At 43.5% G+C, this 23,858-nt stretch overlaps 1 protein-coding gene across 2 annotated transcripts in view; it reads left to right on the forward strand.

The window, feature by feature from the left end:
- Positions 1 to 8,680, forward strand: part of LOC118790067 (pro-neuregulin-3, membrane-bound isoform) — a 221,002-nt gene extending 212,322 nt beyond the window's left edge. Inside the window, exons 8-10 of one of the 2 annotated variants that reach the window (XM_036546876.1) lie at positions 683 to 868; positions 6,983 to 7,560; positions 7,971 to 8,680. In XM_036546876.1, coding sequence (XP_036402769.1) covers positions 683 to 868; positions 6,983 to 7,560; positions 7,971 to 8,113 — 907 coding nt within the window. In that variant the 3' untranslated portion in view covers positions 8,114 to 8,680. Of the gene's footprint in view, positions 1 to 682; positions 869 to 6,982; positions 7,569 to 7,970 lie in introns of those variants that run through there. The other variant, XM_036546877.1, reaches the window with a different exon arrangement.
- The last annotated feature ends 15,178 nt before the right edge of the window (positions 8,681 to 23,858 follow it).

Consider the following 23,858-nt stretch of genomic DNA (forward strand, 5'->3'; position numbering starts at 1 on the left):
AGTGCAAACGTGGTCTAATTGAGTGGAGAATTTGCCCGCTCCGCTGTCTTGGCAGGGTGGAACCGGCACAACAGGAACACCGCCATGTTCTACAGCCTGTCTGTGGTACTTCAAGTTTCTCACAGGTTTCCTAGCCTTGTAGTGGATGTCAAAATGCAGTGGGTCATTCACTGCTTGGGGAAGTTAGCCTCTGTTACAACTGCTGATCCACAGAGAAGGAGCACTGATTACAGATCCCTTTCACTGCTCACATTTCTGTCACCAATACAGCAATGGAGCACAATGGAGCCACTTCTATTTATATGCCAGTGTGCTGGCATATTAGACACTACATATTGGTGGCCAACATTAAGCATTTATCATTATGTAAAACATATGTATTAATATATAATATACAATGTTATAAATAACAATAGAGGCAGATCATTTTTAAAACCCTGTATGAAGGTTGAGAAATGAATGATGTCTGGATTTATTTGGATGAAGGGAGTGTATATATGGTTTCGACTCAACAAGAATTTTATGTTGAAATTTTATGTTATCTAAATGACATCTTGAAAATGTATTTATATGTGTTTAAGATCCGATCTTGACATCATATATCCACGTATGAATACAGGTGTCATGCTGTTAATTGTGTGAATGTACGCTGACCCTGACCTCACCTGTTGGCTGTTTGTAGGAGCGGCTCCCTCTCCCACAGTCCAGACCAGAGAAGCAGAGGCGTGCTTCGAGCTGCACCCCGCAGAACCCCACCTATACCCAGAGGGAGGCTGAATCCCATGGGAGGATCCAGGGATTCTGGGCCTGCCTACCAACACCTGCAAGAGGTTGAGTCTTCAGAGCGAGAGGTGGAATCTTCGAGAGGGTGAGTGGCAGAGCGACAAACGCCACCAAATCCAGACCAGAAGGAGTTTGCCTTTGGCTTCTTGACATAACTCAGACAAAGGTATATGACAGCGGTTAAAATCAATAGAACACAATATTTTTGTCCCAGGCTCAAAAGTAGGTCACATGGTACACAGGTCAATGGTTTTTTTGTTTTTTGTTTTGTTCTGTTTGTTTTTCTCAAAATGGCACCTGTCCCTTAGAGAAAACTTACATAAACTTATCAAAAAACAGTTTTTCTTTTGTTTCTTTAAATCTGTGGCAGTTTGGACTAAGGCAACAGTCAGCAGCCTATAGCTTCAGCCGCTCATTTTATTTCACACAGGCAAAGGTATTTATTCTTAATTGCAGAATCTGACAGTCCAATTTGAGGTTGTTCACCCAAAGATCCACTATTGGTGTGGGGTCATTAAACACATCACCCCTGAAAGTCAGTTTAACGTACTACTGTTTTGCAAAGAGATGGAGCAGAGGTGGGCTTTTATTAGTCTTGGCCTGAAAAAGTGGCAGTTTAGTAGCAGACCTGAGAGACACAGAGGAGTGTTAAAAAGACCGGAGGGGGTGGAGGAAAAGCCTCTCTCAGTGGGGCCGGATTAACACCACCCACTAAACGGGACCCGAAGGAGACATCTGTGCCAGAGAGCCGGGGGTCATTCTGCTGCAGGAAAGGCACCCATGAGGCAGTTCATCACTTCATTAGTCAAAAACTTGAAGATAATCTGTGCGCCTGTGAAAGTGTGTGTGTGTATGTGTGTGTGTGTGTCTTTGAACAGAAGTGTTTGAATATGGAAAGCTCCGGAACAAGCGTATTCTAATGATATACTGATGGTATGTCTTTTATGTCATTAGGGGAAGGCGAAGCCCATGTTAGAATATTCATCATATGAGATTTCACCAGTCCCTCGAAGGGTTTGCATGCAAGATGTTTTCTTTAAAGTACTGTAAGCAACACACATACTTTTCAATCTCCCCCTCTCACTATTGCTCTCTCTCTCTCTCTCTCTCTCTTAAAAACACACACACACACACACACACATACACTTGTGCAGCTAGTTTGTGGGAAGTTAGGGTTGACCTACTTCCATAATTTACGTTGCTGAGAACAGAATACATCCTGCCAGAGCAAAACTTTCTGTAGCATTGTAAGACATAGGGCACACAGACAGCACACACCACTCACATGTACACACACACACATGCCAACACTGGAACTCACTTCCCTTTGTAAGAGTTGAGCTAAGGATTCTGGGATACAATGCTTGATGTGACAGAAACAGCAGAGGAGTCAAAATGAAAATACCCATCAGGCCTTGCACTGGAGTGAAGCTGTTTGCTCTGTTTTATTGTTAATAATACGGTCAGTACAGCCATTCCTTCAGTAATTTACCAAACAGTGTATGTGCGCACTTCTGAGTTTTAAACACCATGCCTTTTCAGATATCTAGGATTTCTGAAATGCAGTCTATTGTGATTTGAAGTGCCGCACCTCAAACTCAGATGAAAATCATAGTGTTGTGGATGCATATCTTGTCAGATGTTGAAATGGAAGCTTGGTGAGGTGAGTCAGATTAAGGTTAAGGCAAAGAATATATTTACGTACAGTTTTTGGAAAGAACGAAATAAGCAAGTGGAAACAGTCTTTTGCAGGAACAATACCTAATCTGAATCTGATCTCAAGCAACTGGGCCCCTCTGCCTGCCTCTCCCTTACTCTGTTCTGTCCGCTGCATCCTGATTTATGTTTCTACCTGCATTGTTCTGCTGTTAAATCCCACACCACTGTGCTCTGTTTACCGTCTTTCCAAATAAAGCCCCGGAATACAGAAAGCAGCTTTTGTTCTCACAAAGTTCATTTGATTCCAACAGTGAAGTCTGAGAGGGAGTTTGTTCAAAATCAATGCTGCACATTTTGTCACTGTGTCTTTAAAACGACTATACAAGTACATTTTAAAATCATTGTGATTAGCTGCTTTAGAAAACTGTGTGTATGTATGTGGGATCTAAATCCATGTGTGTGTGTACGGGGGTGGGGGGGAGGGGGGGTTTACTGAGTATGGTGCCTCAATATACTGAAATAGGCATAGGCAATGCAGTGGGCAATGATCACTGCAGTGTGCACTGTGGCTGGCTAAGCAATGGTCACTGCCATGGGCACAGGGACAGCCTCAGCAGTGGGCACTGCCATGAGGAAAAGTTACAGCCCTGAAGTAAGAGCTTCCAAATGGGGTGTGGGGACCTGGTGCTGCCACCACATGGGAGGAAGTGAGGTCATGGCAGGAGTGATACGCACAACTTATGCCCTCCCTCCTAAAGCAGGCCCGCATTAGCATAAAGACAGAGAGTGAGAGCGAGAGCAGGAAAAAGAGGAAGGGAGAGCGAGAGAGAGACAGACGAACTGAATTGGGAAGGTATTTGTGTTGTTGTGTATTAAAGCAGAGCCTGTAAGACTTCTCCCCTCTTATTCCTTCCTGTCAGAAAACCTGCACTCTTATCTCTCAGAAATGGCTCACAGAAAGGTGCTGTCTGTGCTGGGTTTTTGTTACCAGTATTTTTAGATAAAGGCATCTGTCAGATTACTTCCAGCCTCCCCTGCATTTCCTGGCAGGAAAATATGTATGCATAATTGAAGTATGCAAATGTCTCTCTGTCACTGAAGTCACACTTTAACAACAGAACAGTGAGAGGGACTCTGGGATAGATTAGGCATGCCTCACTGTCACTGAAGTCACACTATAACAATAGAACAATAAGAGGACTCTGGGATAGATTAGCCATGTCATCACTTACTACCCATTTTCACTCTATCTGCAAGGTCACTTTCACCATCATTGCATCCATTGACAAGGATGTTTCTATGGCATAGTATTGATATGTAGATGTCTATTCCACCTCTTTCTCTCTCACCTTCTGTCCCTACCTTTTTCTCTTAATCTGCCTCCTACGCTATCACTGTTTTCTTTTGTCCCTCTTCTTTCTCCCCTCTCTCTCTAACCATAATTCATTGTCTTGTATCGCCTTGCATTGCATTGGTATGGACTCATTTTCCAGGTTTTGTTAAAAAAAAAAACAAGACTGTACCTGGTGATCTCTCCAACAGCACTGATTGTCTCTTCCCTCAGCAAAAGCCCCTCCCCTCTGTGAAAGCCCCTTATAACCTTGAAAGTCCTTAAACCTCACACCTTCAGCAGAGAGAGGCACACAGAGCACTGGGGTACTTTGTGCCCCCAAAGATCTGTGATCACCGAACCCAACACTCATCATCAGTCCAGCCGGTATGTGACAAAAGATGAAAGTGATCCAGGGTCATATGCAGTATGCTGAATCTCACCAGCAGGGGACATGTGGGGGCAGACATCACAAGCAAAGGGAGGGACTGCAGCAGGACTGAACCCTCTCCAGTAAAGGCTGAAGAGCGCAAGATGAAAACTGCAGTGGAGTTGCAGTGGTGCTGCTCACACTACCAGCAGTTTAATCAGAGAGCTCGCAACCCTTGTAAAGCCTGAACAATTAGTCTTTCCTCAAAGCCTTTCTCAACAGGGTGGCAAGCAGCATGTCAGGACTGAGATTACAGGTGCCGCTTCATTAAAAAAAGATAAATCTTTCTCCGCGCAGCGCAATAAATAATTTTAATCTCAGATCTGATAAGATTGCACCGCGGTTAATCATATCTGCCGGTCATGCCAGCCATCCGCACAACAAACCGCTTCTATTTCACTAGACAACCAGATGCAAAGTCTGCGGCTGATTAATTAAACACTAAAGCAGTCCGTCACAGTCCAGTCGCTAGGCGTGTCACGTCACATAATATAAATATAGATATGTGATAAAGAAACAGCCAACACAAAGTGTTCCTGCTTAGCAGATGTACAGAGATGGGTACTGCACGCATGTTGATGCCAGCAACGTATGGATTATAGGATAAATATAAACCCCATTCAGCTCTGCTAATTGGAGTATACTGAGAAGCGCGCATACAAGTTAATTATAACAGAGACAATGTATGAGGGAAGTCAGCGGTGAGACGGTGCTGGTGAACACGTCGCCACCTGCACGTTTTAAACTGGAACTGATCTTAGCCGAGCCCCGCGGTGCCACATCAGCCGCTGACTGTTTTAATTAAAACAAGTTTAAAGAGACAGCCACAATTCATTTGCATGTGATTTACGCAGGGTGTCAGGTATCCCTCTTTCTCACATGGAACAGCAGCTGAATGAGAAAGAGCGACCCAACCCCCACCAAACCCGAATTTCAACCAGCCCCCAAATCTGCTCTCGACCACTTTGCTGTGGACCGTATTTTAGAAGGTCCAGGAAGGAATTCTTGGACTAGGAAGTATTAACTTACACCTGATGTGGTCACTGATACCCCTCTTGCAAACCCACGCTTTGATAAGATGCATTTTCAGTCTTCTTTGGGATTCAAGAGGTTCAGACTCGCAGAAAGCCCTGGACGAAGGCTTAAATCTCTGACTATTCCATTACAGCAGATAGGATTGAAAGTTAAACAGTGATGTAATGAGCGGCTCTGCCCTGTGTTGAGGATTATATATAATTACACAAAGATTATTGGCAGAGAGCGTCTCCTCCGATTTCACCTCCACTGAAACATCAGCGCTGCAGAGAATTAATCTGAAATATACAGATGGACAGCCTGTTGCAAGCATTGACACTCACCCACCTCACTGCCAGCCACAGTGCCACTGACAGACTACGCAAGCCAAGCACAGAACCCAGAGCTATGCACCACTCAAGTGTTAAACAAACCGACTTTGAGCTATTATTACAAATCCCAGATGCCCACCGCATCTTAGATACATTATTTAGTCTAAATATTCATGACTCTCATCATTTTTAAAAGTACAGCCATTTCGACTGTCACATCAGTAGTGGAGCTTTCTGACTCAATCTTATCTATTGCAAAACGCTGGGTAATCCTCGGTGTAATCTGTAATTGAGTGTCAAGGTGTTTGTGTAAGCATGCCAAGTTTGCGTTGATGTTTTTGCAGCCAGACAAGAGGATGAAGTTATAAAAGCAAAAAAGTTCCCTCAGTCACACAGCGTTATTAAAGCACAGTAAAAACATGGCTGAGTTTGGCCATAGTAGTTCAGGGTAGCACATTGTTAAGCAGGGCAAAATGGTTGAGACGGCAATGTCTTGTAATTCTGAATACATCTGACAGCATGTTAAATTTGTGCTTAATTAGGGAACATCTGCCATAGAGAATAGAATAGAAAAAATAGAATAAGACTTCATATGCTTATAACATTTTTGGCTGTGCTCTTCAGCCTGAGGCTTTTATCATTGATATGTTACTTACTATTTTGTACCTTTGGCCTTGCTCTTACTTCTCGTGACATGTACTATATGTATCTTACCATGACAAGCTTGTAATTCGCGCTAGAAAAGAGCATCTGACAAATAAATTATTATTAGTAGTAGTATTAATAATAATAATGATTAATAATGTATGGACCCTTGAGAGGACTTCTGCATGAGCAAAACTACAAACAAGCCTATATCTAAAAACACAAGCAAGACAACACAAGCAAAATAAGCAAACCAGCAAATTATTCAGTACGATGTACAGTATGAAAATTCAGATAACTCAGCCACAACCACAACCTTGAATACACAAACTGTTCACACTCAAATACCCACACTAAAAATCTTTACAACATTAGAAGATGCAGGAGGAATGATTTTTGAGACTTGAGGCTGTACTCTCTTGTGTAGATGAGAGTGTCGTGTGTCATGGGGATTTTATTCTCTCCTGAAAATCCATCAAGGAGACTGTACTGTCTCTAGCACATCCACTATAAGGACTGTTTTATTTGTGGCAGATCCATCATGGAAACTTCATTCTCTCCTGAAGAACTGTCATTGAGGCTGTATTCTATCCTGTAGATCCACTGTAAAAACTGTGTAAAAACTCTCCTACACATCAACTAATGTAGAGTTTATGCTCACCTGTAGTTCCACCATAGAGAGTCACACTAAAGCCACCAGCCGTGACCGCTGACCTCAGTGAAGTGGGTGTCAGGAGGGCCCTGCCAATGAGATCACTGACTCCCTCGTCTCTCTCTCTGTCCCTGCAGGCGCCACTCTGAAGCAGCTGGCAGTGATCCTCGCCAGGACACCTTTTTGAATATGCAACCCCCCCTGTCAGCTGCAAGCGCCGCGCAGGGGGGCCAGACTGAGATGCAGTGCAGCCGCCTGGACAGGGCAGCAGCCAGGGGTTTCAGGTGTTCCCCCCTCCGCCGCTCCTCGCCCCCACCTTACCGCGCCTGCTCCATTCCCATCATCCCCTCTGTCCAGGGACACCACGATGATGCTTCTTGTATGCAAACGGCCAGCGTGGACGAGGGCAGCTGCTGTTCAGAGCCCGCGGGAAACGGCGGGGGCAGTCCTTCTGGAACACGCTACTCCTCTTCCTCCTCGCCCTCTTCCTCGGCGGAGGTGGTGCTGCTCCTGGATGAAGCCCACGAGCAGCTGAGGGTGCTGGCGCATGCCCACAGGAAACAGGAGGACAGCAGCTCCTGCCCCACAGCTACCAGGGAGACCGCCTGCTTCCTGTCAACCACTGGAGGCGGAGCCGGGGTAGTGGTCCTAAACGGACCACCTGAGACCCGACTGGTGAACCCCAGCGATCCACACAGAGACTCCACACAGCCCTGTGAGTGAAGAAAAAGGGTGGTCTCCTTTTGTGTTTGTACCAATCACAAACAACCTTGGCGTCCTGAAATTAAGACTGCAGAGTGTTGCAGGAGGGGGATGACTTATGAAAATAACTATTTAAAAAATCCTTATGATGTAAAAAAAAAAAAACAATGTCTATAATGTTTGGAAGAATGAACAGAAGGAAGAGGATGGGCTAGGTTTAAAAACATACTGAAAAAAGAGAAATTATTTATATGCATTTATTTAAATGACAAGCTTCTACTTAGAAAAAGAAACCAAATAGTCTGTCATCTCCATTGTGTTTTTAAGTGTAAAAATATATATATAAATATATGTATATGAAATAAAATGTGACCAAGTAAAAATGAGGAAAACGGGAATGATGTAACTTTTCTGTTGTACCAGCTCCTCCACATCTGTACAGAGAGACTCTCTGCCCCTCCATGCCCCCGCCCCTGTCTTGGGCAGGAGGATCATGTGTTTGCTCTGAGCCAAGGAAAACAGCAGTTCTGCCTTGGAAATCCCACACCACCATCTTAAAGCACTGATGTGGACTGAAAAAGTGAGGGACAAAAGAACCCCAGAGAAAGAAAAGGGAAGTGTCCCCAGGGAAATGGCAGCACAAGACCCTGGAGAGCAGACTCAGTCGGCCGGCCTTCGACAGCAATTCGTGTTCCTGAAGTTTTTCATATGAGACTGAGAAACTGTATTTTTTGCAGATTTGAATGAGAAATGAGGAAAAGGAATGGATATTTTGGACCTATTCACCCCATCCCCCTATTCCCCATCTTGTGTGGAGCACAGACACAGGTGCTGAGGTGCATAATTTACTGCAGTTGGTGGAAAATAGCAGGGGTGGGGGATGAAGAGGAAACGGTGACCATTTGGAAAAGGATGGAAGACACGAGCTATCTGATGGTTGTTGGTTTTCACAATCTTGTTGGTTTTCATGCTTGAGCATGTGGAGGAGTTAGTGTGTGTTTATCTTTTTTTTTTTTAAAGTGTCAATTTGCTGCTGTCCTGGGGGTGGGAGGTGGCGCTCATGTGTGTGGTGAACAACAGGACAACCCTCTTCTGTTTCAATTAAAAACCAAATTTTGCAAAAAAAAAAAAAAAAAAAACCAACAAAAAACTAACAAAAAAAGGGAAACTAGTCATATTTTTCCTTGTTTTGTATTGTTACCTTTCCCCCAAAATTGATGCATGTTAATATTTTAATATTTGTTTTATTGAACATCAACCCTATGTTTTAAAAAAAAGTGATTTTAGCCACAATGCCTGGAGTTTTGCACAAAAAGTGTGGTTCAGTGTCAGCAGTGCTGGTCCATGGTGTTTGTGGAAGAGGCTGACATCTGTCACAATGGGAGAGGTACGAGGCTACCTCATCCCAAGGATTCCTACAACTCAAACAGGATACAGCTTTTTGTTTCTCAGAGCAATGGAAGGTGAAATCTGGATCTTTATTCCTTGAATATTTTTAAATAAGCCTGGTATTTTCTCAGTGTTAGGTCTGGATGGACAGAGGTGCCTCAATCTTGTCATTGAAACCTAGGCAGTGGCAATTTCACTATGGGTCTTTGGAGGTGAATCACATATTCACTGTGCCAACTGACCTGTGTGGGCCTGAAGTCCTATGCTGTTTGTTCCTTTTTTATTTTATTATTTTAACAGCAGCTCATGAGAGCTACCGAGTTACTTATTCCCACCATAAAAGTCTTACTGCATTCCAGGAGCCAGTAGATGAATGCTGTCTGCCAAACTCTGCCAAACTACTTACTTACTGTTGAATTCATCAAAAAATGGCTGCTGTAAGATCACAACAGGGCCGGTTCTAAAAAGTGTGGCTGATGTGTAAATTGAATAAAACTTTAGGGCCTCCTGGCTGAAATAACTGAGCACGACAGCAGGGCCCTAATTACAATTTACTCGACAGTGCTGCAGGGTTCCTTTGGGGGTTCAGTGTCTCTTCTTTTGGTGTGTGTGTGTGCGCGCGCGCATGCACACAGTTTTTTGTCTTTTGTTTTGTTTTTTGTTGATTTTTTTGCCTAAAATTAGGGAGTCTTTCCTCTGGGTAAATGCTGACACAGAGATTCTCTTGGCAAGTGTGGATCTCTCTGACATTCAGAGACTCTGTTCTTCTGAGACAGAAAGACCCAATTCAATTTTCCCAACCAGAACCCTAACAGATGGGGGAAATCAAATCACTGGATTAATGACAGCAGGAGGAGTGAGGCCTTAGCAAACTAGTTAGCATTCCTGCTTGAGCTAAAAGCTACTTGTAAAAATAAGACCATCGAAATCCTACGGGGTGGTGACAATGCTGATCTGACTGTGTCAGATGGTTACACATGGCACATTACAGTAAGGGTGTATGATTGGAAAGGTATCTGTATCATGCAAAATGTTGGGTGAAATACCTGGAAGAAATCACATTTTAAAGAAGTTTGCATTCCCAGATAAGTTTGTCTGGACAGCTAAGAACAAGACAGCAAGGTGAAATCTCTCTCTCCATCAGCCACTGAAGCCCATTTCCATTTGAAAATGATGGGCTGTGTTTGAAAGTATTTGAAAGCCTCAACAATGCGAGGCAGGCAGTGTAATCCCTGGTGAAGATTCTGATTTTGTGTAAGACTAAACCTTCTGGTGGTGCTAATGTGTCTTCAAAGACCAATGTGTGTGCTGCACAGTAGAGGAAAGCGAGTGGTACTCTCTCTGTCCTCCATTCCCCCTCTCTCTGCCTTTCATTTTTCTAACCTTCACTGCTTTTCTTCTGATCAACCCTTCTCCCTCTCTGCTTCAACCACTTTCACTCTCTCTCCCTACCTGTCTCCGGCTCCCTACCCCTCTGTTTTTCTGCCATCCTCTCCCCATTCCTGTCCTCAGTTCAGAACTCAGAGCAGTTGTCTTGTCCTACAGATATCTGGAGGAATGTGCTGGTGAATGGGGCAGGCTTGCTTAGTCCAAAAGGCTGACTACCACACTGCTACAGCTGGCTGCTGATATGCTGTTTTCTTTCATGTTGGAAACACTCCGATGCACCATAGACACAGTCTATACCATCTGTCCCCGTGTCTGTGCCCAGTTTATTCTGCTAGACTCATCTGCACACAAACAACATTCGAATCTCATGGACAAAAATATTTAGTATTAAAAGCATGTCTATTGTGGGAAGAGACGCAAAATAGGTCTCAGAGTAGCTTGGTTTCTCTGTGTGTGTGTGTGTGTGTACGTGCGTGTATGTACGAGTGTGTGTGTGAGATGCAGTTACAGCCATGGCACCTCCCCTCTTGACCCTATTGACAGTCTGTGTGTAATGACCACTGAATGGCTCAGTGGATTATTCTGCTTCAGGACCATCTGTTAGAGCAGGAACTATGATTAAAGCATTCTCTGTGGGGCAAAGTCTTCTGGTGCACTCTTTGTTGGGTTTGGTTTGTATTAGACTAAAGTGGGTGTGTCATCACACATATCATTATATGATTGGTTGCAGCAACCCCTCCGGATGTCCATTCGCCTCACCTATGATATGGCATCCTCAATGGCCAGATCTTTGCACTGAAAATAGAAACATGATGTTTCTCCAGTCCCAGAAGCTTCTGTTGTAGATATAGGACTACAAGTGAAACAGAATAGTGTTTCCTATTCAGTGTGGCCACGCTTTGCTTTCATCCATCTAAGCTTTGCTCTCATTGAGTTGAAACCGCTCACATAATTCTATATCCATAACTATGCCTCCACCTGCCTGACAGGACAGCTGCAGTTCTTAATGAGGAGACAGCAGATGCCAGTCTTCTGAACTTTGCTTTGTGTCAAGGAGGAGCTCCACGAACACAGGACATTCTCACACCTTTGTTGTGATATTGATACCGTTACTACACCATTTACAGCAACATCGTGAGTTATGTGCTAGCTGGGTCTCTGATCACTGGTCCGCCATTGCCTCATGCACACTCTTGTCCTGTAAAATGCACCTATTTTGTGTGTAGTGGCTGTTGCAATCAACCCACAAGACCTTGGGTTTTGCAGAAAAGCAAGGTGCGATGGGAGAGCGAGTCTTATTTTTCAGTTAATCTGATTGACATGTTGAAGAAACTTGTTTCAGTCATGCCCTAAAAAGAAAAAAAAAAACGGATCAGTTCAATTTCTGTTAATTTTATTTTTTTATTTTTTCAATAAAGATGAGTTTTTGGTGTTGCACAGGATACATGTGTGTGTATGTTCTTTATATGTGACAGTAAAAGGTGCGTTTCTACTCCGGACGACATAAACATCACTTATGACCACAATAGGAGAATTGCACCAAATACACTGGAAATCTTATACTTCGCTTGGACCAGTGCAGAATAAGAGTAGACAATAAGATCAGACAGGTGCAAAAGCCTTACAACTAACCAGATATGACACTTGAAAAACCCTAGTAATTAATTTGATATTAGAGCTCAAAATCATAATAACTAATCAGATTTTACAGCACCAACTAACTAACCAGCAATTATAGCTAAAAGACCTAATACTGAACAAGATTTTCCAGCTCAAAAACCCTAATAATGAACAAGATTTTAGGGCTCAACTATCCTAACAAGCCAGATTTTTCATAGATCAAAAACCATGACAACAAACAAGATTTTACAGCTGAAAAACCCTAATAACAAATAACATTTTACAGACCAAAAACACTAATAACTAACCATATTTTACAGTTGAAAATCCCTGCTATCTAACCAGAAATTATAGTTCAAAAACATCTGGTGGTAAAGGAAGGCAGCATGAGATTATTTTTGTGTAGCTATTACTAGTGTTTCACTCAACCATCTTCTGCAAAACAACCTTGACTGCCCAGCACTGCCTTCAGGCATAATCGCCCACCTCAGGGTCCCGGCTGTAGCCTTCGGGCGATTGGTCTACAGAGCTGTGCTATTTCAGCAGCTGTGGGACAGCAATGTGGGTGTGTGTAGGTGTGAATGAGTACATGTCTGCGTACATGTTTGTGCCAGCCAGCCAGCCAGCCAGCCAGGTATCTGGAGCTGTGCACAAGTGAAATGGATTCACCAGGAACTGCCCCCACTCAAGGATGGTCTGATCCCTCGCCCCATTCTTCACCTGTCATCCTGTGTTCCAGCAGATCAATCTCAACAGCCCAACTCTACCATCTTATCACAATCACAATGTATATATCTATTTATCCGGATCCCGATGTGTTTCCCTGTTTTTCAGAACCACTGTGTATATGCCATTACATCGGGTTCACTATATGTATGTCCAGATACCACCTCATAAGATTCATTGGGAATATACCACCTCTGGCAACTGGGCCTGAAGAGGCAAGCTCTCTCTGTCCCACTGGGTGGTGAGGCGCCAGTTCTACTCGACCTCTCAGGCAATTAAGTCTTCTGCAGATGTTTTCAAATTACCCCGACTTTAAGGGTTTGCCGAGGCATGATCAAAGGTATTTTTTTCTTTAATAAAAATTCTTTCATGTGTAAATCATTTTGAGAGCTATTTCATCTGATCAATTCAATTGTAAACCCTAGAATACAATCTGCTAAACTTAAATCGAAAAGAAAATAATGGTCATTTTTCATCTCCATAGGAGAATTTCTGGGGCTTTCTACCAGATTGGCACACCGACTGAAATAGCATGCGCTTCTGCAAAAAAGATGGAGGAATCCAGTTATTTTCATTAAGCAGACTGTTCACTGCCATTTAAAATACCCAAAATGCATTGATCCTCAAAGTGAATATACGATCACAGCCACCTAATAACCACAATTATAAGTTCAAGCAAAACATGTCATCCAGTAATTGTTTTTCATCTCAGTCAGTCCAGTGACTGACTGTGATTCACTGGCACCATAGAGTGACAAGAAAATGACCAATCACTGCTGATTATGCAGCTGTGATGTCAAAATATGCCCCTGAGAGAGAATCCAAGAGGCCTTGCACAGAGGCTCAACCACAGAGGTCTGTCATGTGTATTTCAGCCATGGCAGGACAGAATTAGAAGAGAAATAGAACAGTTTGATTCCTTCCAGGAGGGGAAGCTCTTTTGTGACCTTCACAGTTAGCAAATATACATTTAATTTATTTAGATGGATATCACATATGCCATTTTTGGTTTGTTTTCTTGCTCTTCTGGAAACTGAAAGGCGCTGTATTTCAGATGATCTCCTAGTTCTATTGAGGAAACCTACAGATCTCCAGGAATTGCCTCTGAACCAGAGCAACATCAAAAAAAGGGTTTTAAGTTTCCATGTAAATATCGAGTGGATTTGATGGGATATATGCTGATGGTATCATGATCGACATTAGGCATTTATATATCACGTATCTATTTCTCTCTTTTCAAAGAGAAAAAAACATGCGACCTTTGGGTATTATGCATGTCAATGCAATATACTGGGGGAATAGTCATTTAATAAAAATAACCGCTTCATCCCTTTTTACTGAAGCCGCACAGTGGTGCTGCATGAATGTTACAGCATAAAGTATACATTAGAGTATGTATAATGCAGCTGGCGCTGTTTCATTCATATGGACCACCTGTTCTACAACAGACAAACTTGCCTAGAGGTGAATTCAATTTTTCAGCATCTCTCCATCTTTCTCCTTCAAAAGAAATCCCAGCATACCTCAGTTATTTATTCAATAGATTTTTTTCCTATCAATATCCATTAGCCTTTGAAGTCAACTCTCATTTTATCTCCAAGTAAATGTGCAAGTGAGTGGTTGGGGAAATCGATCATTAAATCAGTAATATCATTGATCAATCAATCACGTAATCAAATAACCAACCAATCAATCGGTCTTTATAATGTCCTTAAAAAGAACTTGGCCCAGCATCACAAAATCAAATTAAAGGAGCGCTGGAAGAGCTGTGATGTTTTGGGCACAGAGGATGGGGTGAAAAAAACTTGTAAAGGAAGAAACAAATTACTTATGCCCATGTTTCCCTGCAGGCAGTAAAAAAGGGAGTGAACAGAAATACCACCGAAAGAGTCTAGATTCCCCGGAGGTTTCCTTCACCCATTTTGTCTGCTCTTTAATAGCATGTAAAACTCTTCACTTGTCACTTTTCAGAAATCTGTGCCTGAATTTACTTAATATAAACATTAAACTGTGAACAGACCTGTTTAATTATTGTGATTTGCATTCTTCTAGACCTTTTTAAAGTGGACTTTAAATGATCTCTGTCATTGCCACTGAATATGTACTACAGTTTCAAGATGAATGCTAATAATTATACATTTCATGACATGAATGGTTGTTATTAGTATGTCATTTCATGTTTTTGTTCATTTTCTGTTTTTTTTCTTTCATGTTGCTTTGACTAAAGGCCTTTCACAAGTGTACGCAATGATGAGATGGCATTTATATTACGATCTTTGTTTCCAATAGGATAAATGGATGGATAAAAATGTTCTGTTTCTTGATAAGCATATATACACTTCTTTTTCTGTATTGCTTTTGAATCTGATGAAATTATTAATACACTGTTTAAACAGACTAATCTGGTGTGTAGAACAGTGGCATTAGGCACTCTAAAGAACCTGGGACTCACGCATTGATCCACATGAGAAACAAACACTGCACTGTTATGCCAGCTAAATTACGGTAGATGATTCACTTCATAAAATCGCTCTAAGACGAGCAGAGAATGTGCATGTCCATATTTTTGGCTCAAGGTGCTAGTTGTGATACTACATAAAATGGCCCCACTCAATAGCTGCAGAGAAACAGCAGGAGATGGATCACAGGAGATGGGACATGTAGGTTTTTACTCATTTGAGCATTAGTGGAGGTCTCAGTGTGTTATTGAATGTCTGCAACTATGACTCACAGGGTTAAGGTCTGAGAAATCAGTTAATCCTGTGTATTTGACTGGATGATAAAACAGAAGAACTCTCTGTTTTTTCTCTCTCTCTCTCTCTCTCTCTCTCTCTCTCTCTCTCTCTCTCTCTCTCTCTCTCTCTCTCTAAAAAAAATAAGAGGAGGGAGAGGGGATTGAAACCCATTTCATTAACATAAGCCTCCCAAAAAGCAATAACTGTGGGATGAAAGATTATCAGGGAGAAACAGCATGCAGGTGCCTTTTTGCACTGTTGTTTGTGTTTATGTAACCAGGGGACTTTTTCAGATGAGGAATTACAAAAGTCTAACATGTAGAAATAGACATGGGAACTACAAGCACCAAAAATGTCCACTAATTCAGCTATGGGAAAGAAGCTATCATGTATGCTTCTACTATGTGATAATTCCTTTGTATGTGAACCATCCAGAGTGACAGTAGGTAAAGCTGTTGCATAGCCTGGTATCCAGAAGCTTCAGATTCCTCCTTGGGCTGGAGTAGGGTGATGTCTGAGGGCCTAAGAACTGGTCTAAGAAAACACTGGCAAAAAGAGAAGAACGGGGGGCAGAAATTGTGAATTTTCAAGCTATTCCATTCTATAAATAATCCTGCTTCTGCCAGCACTTTCTATTCGTGGTCTGTGTGTGTTTATGCAGGCAGGAGTCGGCTCAGCATTTCCTGAAATGAAACACTGAGATAAGCCCCTCCTTTGGAAACAGTGAAAGAAGGTGCGGGGGGGGGGGGGGGACAGACTGCCGGTGAGGTCAGCTGTAAGAGATCAGAGACATGGGGCAGGGACTTACATCAACACGCATACAAATAAACCAGCAACACCTACAAAATATTTTTGTAGCGTTTTCAGTTGTTATGCATCATAATAAACCAATTTCTCCTTTGGACTATGCCTGTCTGTGGAATTTGAGGTCAATGCCTGCCAAAATTAATTAATGTCCACACAGAACCATTCTCCATCCTGCCACAGCCTTACTTTAAGTTTACCTACACTCATCAGGACAAGTAATTTGGATCAGAAATTGTCTTGGAGTGTCAGAAACATTTATTGCCCGCACGAAAAGAAGACCTGCCTCTCAATGATGTCTTTATAGCCCAACAATGGCTCCCAAGCCTGTTGTAAGCTATAGAAAACAATTCAACGCATTCGATAGACCGTAACACAAGACAAAATCAATAATAATATTCCAGCGGCGCTTATAATGGCCAGAAAAGCCCATCACCTGGAAGGCTTCTAGCAGGGGTTTGTTTACACTCGTTAAACACAAACACTTAATCAACTCTCCCGTGTGTGCCGTTTTATCCTTAAGGCGACCAAAAAATATTTCCATTTTTCCTATGCCTGAACAAAACTGCTCACCCACCTTCCATCTAAAGCTCAGCTGTGAGTGTGCTACAGTCCTAGCACCTTGCCCTGACATTGCTGTGGGGTCCTGCTACACTGTTGTAGTGAACACTTGATTTGAACATGAAGAGCATGAAGAGTTTCTTTGTATTCTGTTTGCTTTGTTTAATAATGTTAAAAACACGTTTACGTCTCTCACTGGCTTCAGCTGTGACAGGTAGATGCCAGTACTGCACACCTCAGTGCAGTTCCTCTGCCCCCGGGATTTTGGGAAGTGTCCTTCAACTCTCTGCATCCTCTGCTCTCTCTCAGCCTTTTGTAAGAGCATAGAGTGAGCACAGCCTGCTTGGTACTCTCTGAGTGTCTGCCCCCTGGCCCCTATTTTTTTCTCTGTCTCTTCTCTCTCACTCCTTTTCCTTATATCTTTCTCACAGTCTGTCTCTTTCAGCCTCTCATAATCATGTCTCTCTCTGTTCCTCTATTTATATTAATCTGTCCATTTCTCCGTCTCTGTTTTCCTCTGTTTGTACGGATTTGTCCATTCCTCCCTCTCTCTCCAGGATTGGGCTCTGTTACGTGTGTGCATACTTTCACGTACGCGCATACGTGTACGTCTGTGAGTGCATTTCAGTATCGTCGCTACCACCTGAATGTGCATCATTTCCGCAGAAATCCGCCCCCTCCTTCCTCCCCTGGCTCTCTTCCTGCCATTACAAAAGGCTCCGTTTCTCATGAGAGCAGCTCCATCTCCATCACGCCTGTCAGAAACGGCCTATTAAGAGCGACTCCTCGGAGAGAGGCGATAGCTCAGCCTGCCTCCTACATCCCCTCACACGCCGGGATCATCTGCAAAAAGACAGCGGCGGCATGGCTAGGATGCCGGCTCCTCTCGCGGAGGAGCCCTCTCTCCCCCTTCCGCCAGGTACGGAGATGAGAGATTGCCAGGGGAGCTGTAAATACAGGTAGGTTGTGCGGATCCTCTCTGGCTCTGTCTGCACGGTATCAGTGTAATGAGGTCAGACTCCACAATGAGGGGAGGGAGCGCGAAGGCTGCGAATCAAAGAGGCACAAACGCCCCCTCCTGTTCAGAGCCTGACATCGGCTCCGTGGACAGGCCAGGAGACGGGGGAGGAGCTGGACTCCCGAGCTACATCAGGCTGCCAATCAAAGCAAGCCAAGGTTTCTGTCAGGTGAGGCAAAAACAGCAGACCCTCCTCTCAGCCAGCTCGCCAGTGTCTACTCCAAAGTGACCTGCGCTTGTGCTGTATGATTAGCCAGTAGGATCAGGCAGTCATAGACATTTACGTCCATGCACACTCCTGAAATATTGCTTGAGCTATTGTAATACGTGCCTGCACTTCGGGGACTGGCAGATGGTTGTTGCTCCATGGAGAGACTGTGCATATCCCTCATGCCCCCCTCCCATAGGCAGCCCGCAGTAGTGTAGCTTGACCCTCCCAGGGGAAAAGTCTAATCTGCAGCACAGCTCCCTTTGGCTTTCCGTTTCTCTCTAGCGATGTGCTGCTTTGGGACTCAGAGATTTAGAAGTAGGAAAGTGGAGTACTTCGGTATACAAATTTCATATGAAACACTGCATTGTGACTGAACAGAAACTTTTGACTTTCCCAAACAAAACATTTTCTTCAGATGACGCATGACAAACCTTAGTCTTTAAATGAAACCCCTAAGAAAAGAGCGTCGCTAATTGCAAAATCACTGCTTGCGGACGTTGCTGTGGAAACTGACCCCTCCGTTTTTTTACTGTCCTGGTCAGGGTCAGCACTCAGAGGTAGCGACAGCGTTCTTTAATTACATACCCACAATCCTTGTGCTCTCTGACTCAGCAAACACATTTGGCTGGAAGACAGAGTAGCCTCCAGAAAAGTTTACACTTCTTTTAATTTTAAGCCCTAATAATATACTCCTGCCCTGTGCCCATACTGCTTTGTCTTTTCAACTTTTTCCATTCCATTATCGCAGTGACATTTCACTAAATAGGCTAAGATTGTTCTCCAGGAGTGGGTGTCCGAAGGTCATTTTTCTCTCCCTATGAATCAATCCATAAATCTCACCGGCAGAACATTGCTGTCAATGCCATTGAACTGGTCCTCGCTACTGTCTCTTTACCCTCACGCTGCGAGAGCAAGGACACACGTGGAGCTTGCAGTCGATGCCTTGTGATCAGGACAGGTAGAGAGGTGGTCAGGAAGTGAGTGAGCGATGCCCTGAATGGACTCCATGACCCCCTCCCCCTCCCTCCAGCAGGCAGGCCTGTCTCCTCCTCAGGGCTGGGATCCCAAGATACCTTTAAAACAGTGACTGACTTAACGCTTGACAAACCACGGTGAGTTTACTCCCTGCCCAATTAATGCACTAGAATGATCGAGAGCTGAGTGGGCTCCCAAATGGTCACATGCTTAAGGAGTTTGTTTTGAGAGCAGCCCTAGCTTTAGCGCACAAAACACATTTTGAGGCTGGCGCTGTCATTACCTAGGGTCCTCTCATCGTGCTGCCAATTGGCACCTTCTAGCCAGGCTTGCCACACCTCACTGCTCTTGGGCACACTGAGACGCGTGAGGTGCCCTGGATGACGTTACTTGCTCGGATGATGTTAGTGGAGCAGTGCCTGTCCTCCAATGTGTGCCCGACCCACTGTACTGTGCCGTGTGACTTAAGCAGCAAAAAATATCCATTGGCTCTGTGCAAGTGCATTCATCTCATCTCAGCCTGCCTCAGCAAATGCAGTGGGTGCTGCTATAAGACGAGCCTAACAATTGGCAATTCCAAAACTGGGTTGTATAAAGGGGGAAAAGGCAATAAAAGAATATGCATGCTGTCACTACGGCCATTATGGTTTTGTTCTGAGTTCTGATTGGACACTTGACCCACCATGAGAGTGGAAGGACCAATAAAATAGGCAACAGCTGATGCAGGATGGAAACAAGGGCGTGGTCTCCTGTCACACGCACTGTGAATGCTTAACAATAAAACCAGTGCTTATCAAAGTTAACACTGCTCCAGCACTATTATCAAAAACATGACTCATATTCAAAGCTATTACCCCTGACTGGCCCTGATTTTCCATTAGAACACTCCAGTGCTCTGAGGCCTGTGTATGTCTGCAGGGATTAGGCCTTTCCCAGACCTCTGCTCTATTTAATATCAAGTTTAATATGAAGCATGTCTTTAGTTACTCCTTACATAAATGACAGCCTGACTGTGCTAGGTCTCTGTGTTCTTGCTACAGTATCTGTTCTAACACTGCCAGTGTCACTTGATTTTGGTTAGTGTGAGAGTGTTAGGGCAGGAAGACTCTGGGCCTCAATCTGCAGCAAGTGGCATTTCTTCCACCTGGCAGGGTAGACTTCAAGTGAGCTTCCATCCAAAAAACTGTTTGGTCCTGAAAACCGAATTTCAGTCAGGTTTGAGGACCAAACACATTTCTACGTCCAGAATGCTGTGTAGAGCCTTTTGCATTTCTGCACATTGGCTCTAGATGATAGAATTAATTCATCAAAAAATAAATAAGATAAATAAATAAAAGTAAACAGAGCCTTGAAAGGGGCTGAGAGAAACAGCCACACTGCAGCACGCATCTGCGTGGACGTGCCTCAGAAACACTGAGGAGAGTCTCCTCTGGGCTTTCCAGACTGGCAGAGGCTCAGAAGGGCAGCCTGTGCTTCTGCACTGTGAGGGGAGGGTAGCGCGGGGATTAGGGGAGGACACTCGCACCACCACCAGAGAGGGTGTAACTGCTCAGCCCTCCACCCACGCTTCCCAGTCTCTCCTTTCATCTAGACAGCTTTCTGAACACTCAGACAGACACTCAAACATTCTATTTAATAGGTCTTAGATGACACACAGGCTCTAAACTACCTCCCCCTTCAGCTCAAAACACTTTAGGGGGGCCCTGCCATTTTCAAGGTCACATCAAGGTGAAGCCAAATCTTTCAGTCTCCCCCTATAAGGCTCATACCCCTTTTCTTTCTGCATTGATCTACCTCCACCCGTTCACAAAACACTCAATCTGGACACCATGCTAGAGTGAACGAAACACTGCCCTGCATCCACTTACACAAACACCTTTACAATGACTGCACTTTTTCCAAACTGGCCAACTTCTGAATTTTTAAACAAAAGTTTGGTCTACTTCTGAACTATGAGAAATGGTCTGTTGGTAGGGCTTACTTTGTCTTAATAGAAAGTGGAGTGCATCCCAATGCCTAGCACACAGATGTGTAATAAGTTTATAATTATAAGTAGAAGAATGTTTTCTTTATAAGTCATCACTGTGTAGTTTACCACCTGGATTCTTAGACGCTCACTGGCCTGATGTCCCTTTTGATGACCAACACTAATCTCATCCCTAATTCCTTTTCACCAAGGGTGGCAGAGCAACAGGTTTAGGGGCCTGCATACGGGGGCCACAGATGTCTGCACGCCAGCCAGCTGCCACAAACTCATATTGTTAATCTACAACCCTGGGCAACTGTGAACACAATGAAGGCTTCCTGAAGATCCTTAATAAACACAACTAACCTTTTCCAGGAGTCTGAAATAGCTCTCCTCTATGTGCTTTCAAGCAACTGAGCCAATAAGATACAACTACATATTAAGTTAGGAAATGGAAAATCATTTCCTGAAATTTCAACATGTTTATCGCAGCACATTTTTGTCCATTGCACCTGAAATTAGATACCAAAAACCAAAGGCCAATGACACTATATAAAAGTGAAAGGGCTATAACTACATTGCTTATGATGCTCTTTGCAAAATATTTATATATTTGTGTGTGTGTGTGTGTGTGTGTGTGTGTATGTATGTATGTATGTATTTTTTCTTTATTTTGCGAGTCATTTAAAAATAATGTCACAAATGCTTTAGTTCCACATTCAACAGTTCATCAAATTTTTCAAGAGCTTTTCAAACAAGAGAAAGCAATTACATGTCAGCAATTTATGTCATTTACGTGTACACAGATTACATTAACAAGTGTTGAAATGGAATGAATCAATTCACAGAATCAATCATCTTTCCACTATTAAAGACTCAGTTAAAGAGCATAACAGCCTACACATCCAGATACTTTAAATGCTGGCAAAAATGCAATGCAATTTGGACAATCCAGACACAAAAGAATAAAGCCCCCGGGGTAAAAACAGCAGCTTATACCCAGAACTGATTTTCAGAAACATGGTTTCTGACATCAATACTCCAGTCCCAGATCACAGAAGCTTCATGTTCTTTCGACTTTCCCAGGATTTCTGTATTTAAGTCTCAGTCTCTCTATTTGCCTTCATCGCACCAACAAGTCACGTTTAAGAATGTTCTCACCTGTGTCTCACCTGTTTCTGCAGAACCAACAGTCTGCATACATCATTTGTGTTGTTGTTGCCGTTATTTTTAGAGGCGGCGCAGGGCGTGAAGGATGCTCCAGTCTGTCTGAGAGTTCAGAGGCACTTGTTTACGGCCGGACTGGGAGCAGTAATTCTGCACACGGAGTGAAGTAAAGGCCCCATGGGGCGGTGCTGGAGTGATGCTGTGCTATTTACGTGTGCACCATAGACCTTGGGTCTTAGACCAAAATGGGGACTGTGGACACAGGATTGATGGGATTGTGTGGGCTCGTCTTGTGGTTCGCACATCTGCACATTTGAATGGACTGCTAATTACTCTCCCATTTTTTCAGTTCTGTCGCTTATGTGAACATCGAGCCACGGTTCAGGTTGGAAATTACACCTGTCCAAAAGGTAGACTCATTCAGATTCTAGGCTGTGCGTGGAGAGCAGGTGGTGTTTCCCCTTATTTGCATGAGCGTGAACAACAGCTCTGACTCCCTGCGAGAGTCACCCAGCCTGAACCACAGACACTGGGTTTAAGACAGTGCTGTGCAAATCCTCTAGTCTTTATGTTACATATGCGTGTGCATTTGATCTTGTGTCCAACATCAGATAATGCATATAAGGCAGAAATTGGTATCAAAACAAATGACAGATTTGTTTCAGGAAGGATTAGCGAGCTGCTGTTGGGCCTTTGTGCTTGCTCACACGAAACAGTGATGCATTAAGAAACCACATCACACGTTCACAGAGCTCACACCAACCGCACACGAAACCAACAGTGTAAGATGAGAATTCACACCTCAGCATCGACTTCATACTCCAACAGCTGCGGACTACCATGTGACCCAGCCTATGGCATTGACCTCAGGCCCGTCTTGCTCTGATTGTTATGCTGAGTTGTGAACACACACTGCTCTTCTGCAGTGTTCTGGAGAGGCAGGGCTTCGAGGCACCCTCACATGCTGAGTAGTTGTAGCTGTTGCGTATTTGCACTCATTATGTGTTCATTCCCAGACACCTGTGGGCTATTACCCATTTAAGGTGAAATAGGTCTCCCTAACAATATGAAATGTATTGAGAGATAGAAGAGCACAAGGATTCCCAGAATCCTCCTCTCATGTAGAAGACCTGTAAACATGAAAAATAACAACCATGTTTGGTTTTCTAGCTCTATCTGAGGATAATGAATGCGGTTCTCAGCCGCATACTCAATCCATCGGAAGCATGCAAAACCTGCTTGCTCTGCTGGTGGGTGTTTTGAAGCCACTGGAGAGGGCTTTTGATTTTCAGAGTATTATGTTGTTCGTGTGCAAATCTTCCATATGGGGCTCCGTTCTTTGTAGCTGCTGTGGTTGTGGAGATGCTTCCATGACAGTGTTCAACTGAATTGCAAATCACATTTTTAATGGGTATAAATTCAAACATATTTAAATTACTTTGAAAATGGACAGAACCAGTGTAGGTTTTTTTTAAGTGCAAATGTGTGTGAGCCATTAGTCTCACAGGCAAATGGAAGAATCTGTTTAAGATCCCTGTGATCCAAATGAGGCTCCTCAGTGCATCCCAGTTCTATGCCGCTATCCTACTTTACATTAAGTGGCCCTAATGCCTGTACATCTACATGAATGCACGTGAGTACTATTTTGCATCCACGTAGTAATTACTGTATACATACACATTGTGGTTATTACTAACATGTAATAACACCAGCCACAAATATGGGTCAACTGTAAGTATTATGTAAATGC

The sequence above is a fragment of the Megalops cyprinoides genome, chromosome 15, assembly GCF_013368585.1.
Source record: "Megalops cyprinoides isolate fMegCyp1 chromosome 15, fMegCyp1.pri, whole genome shotgun sequence".
Taxonomy (NCBI): Eukaryota; Metazoa; Chordata; class Actinopteri; order Elopiformes; family Megalopidae; genus Megalops; species Megalops cyprinoides.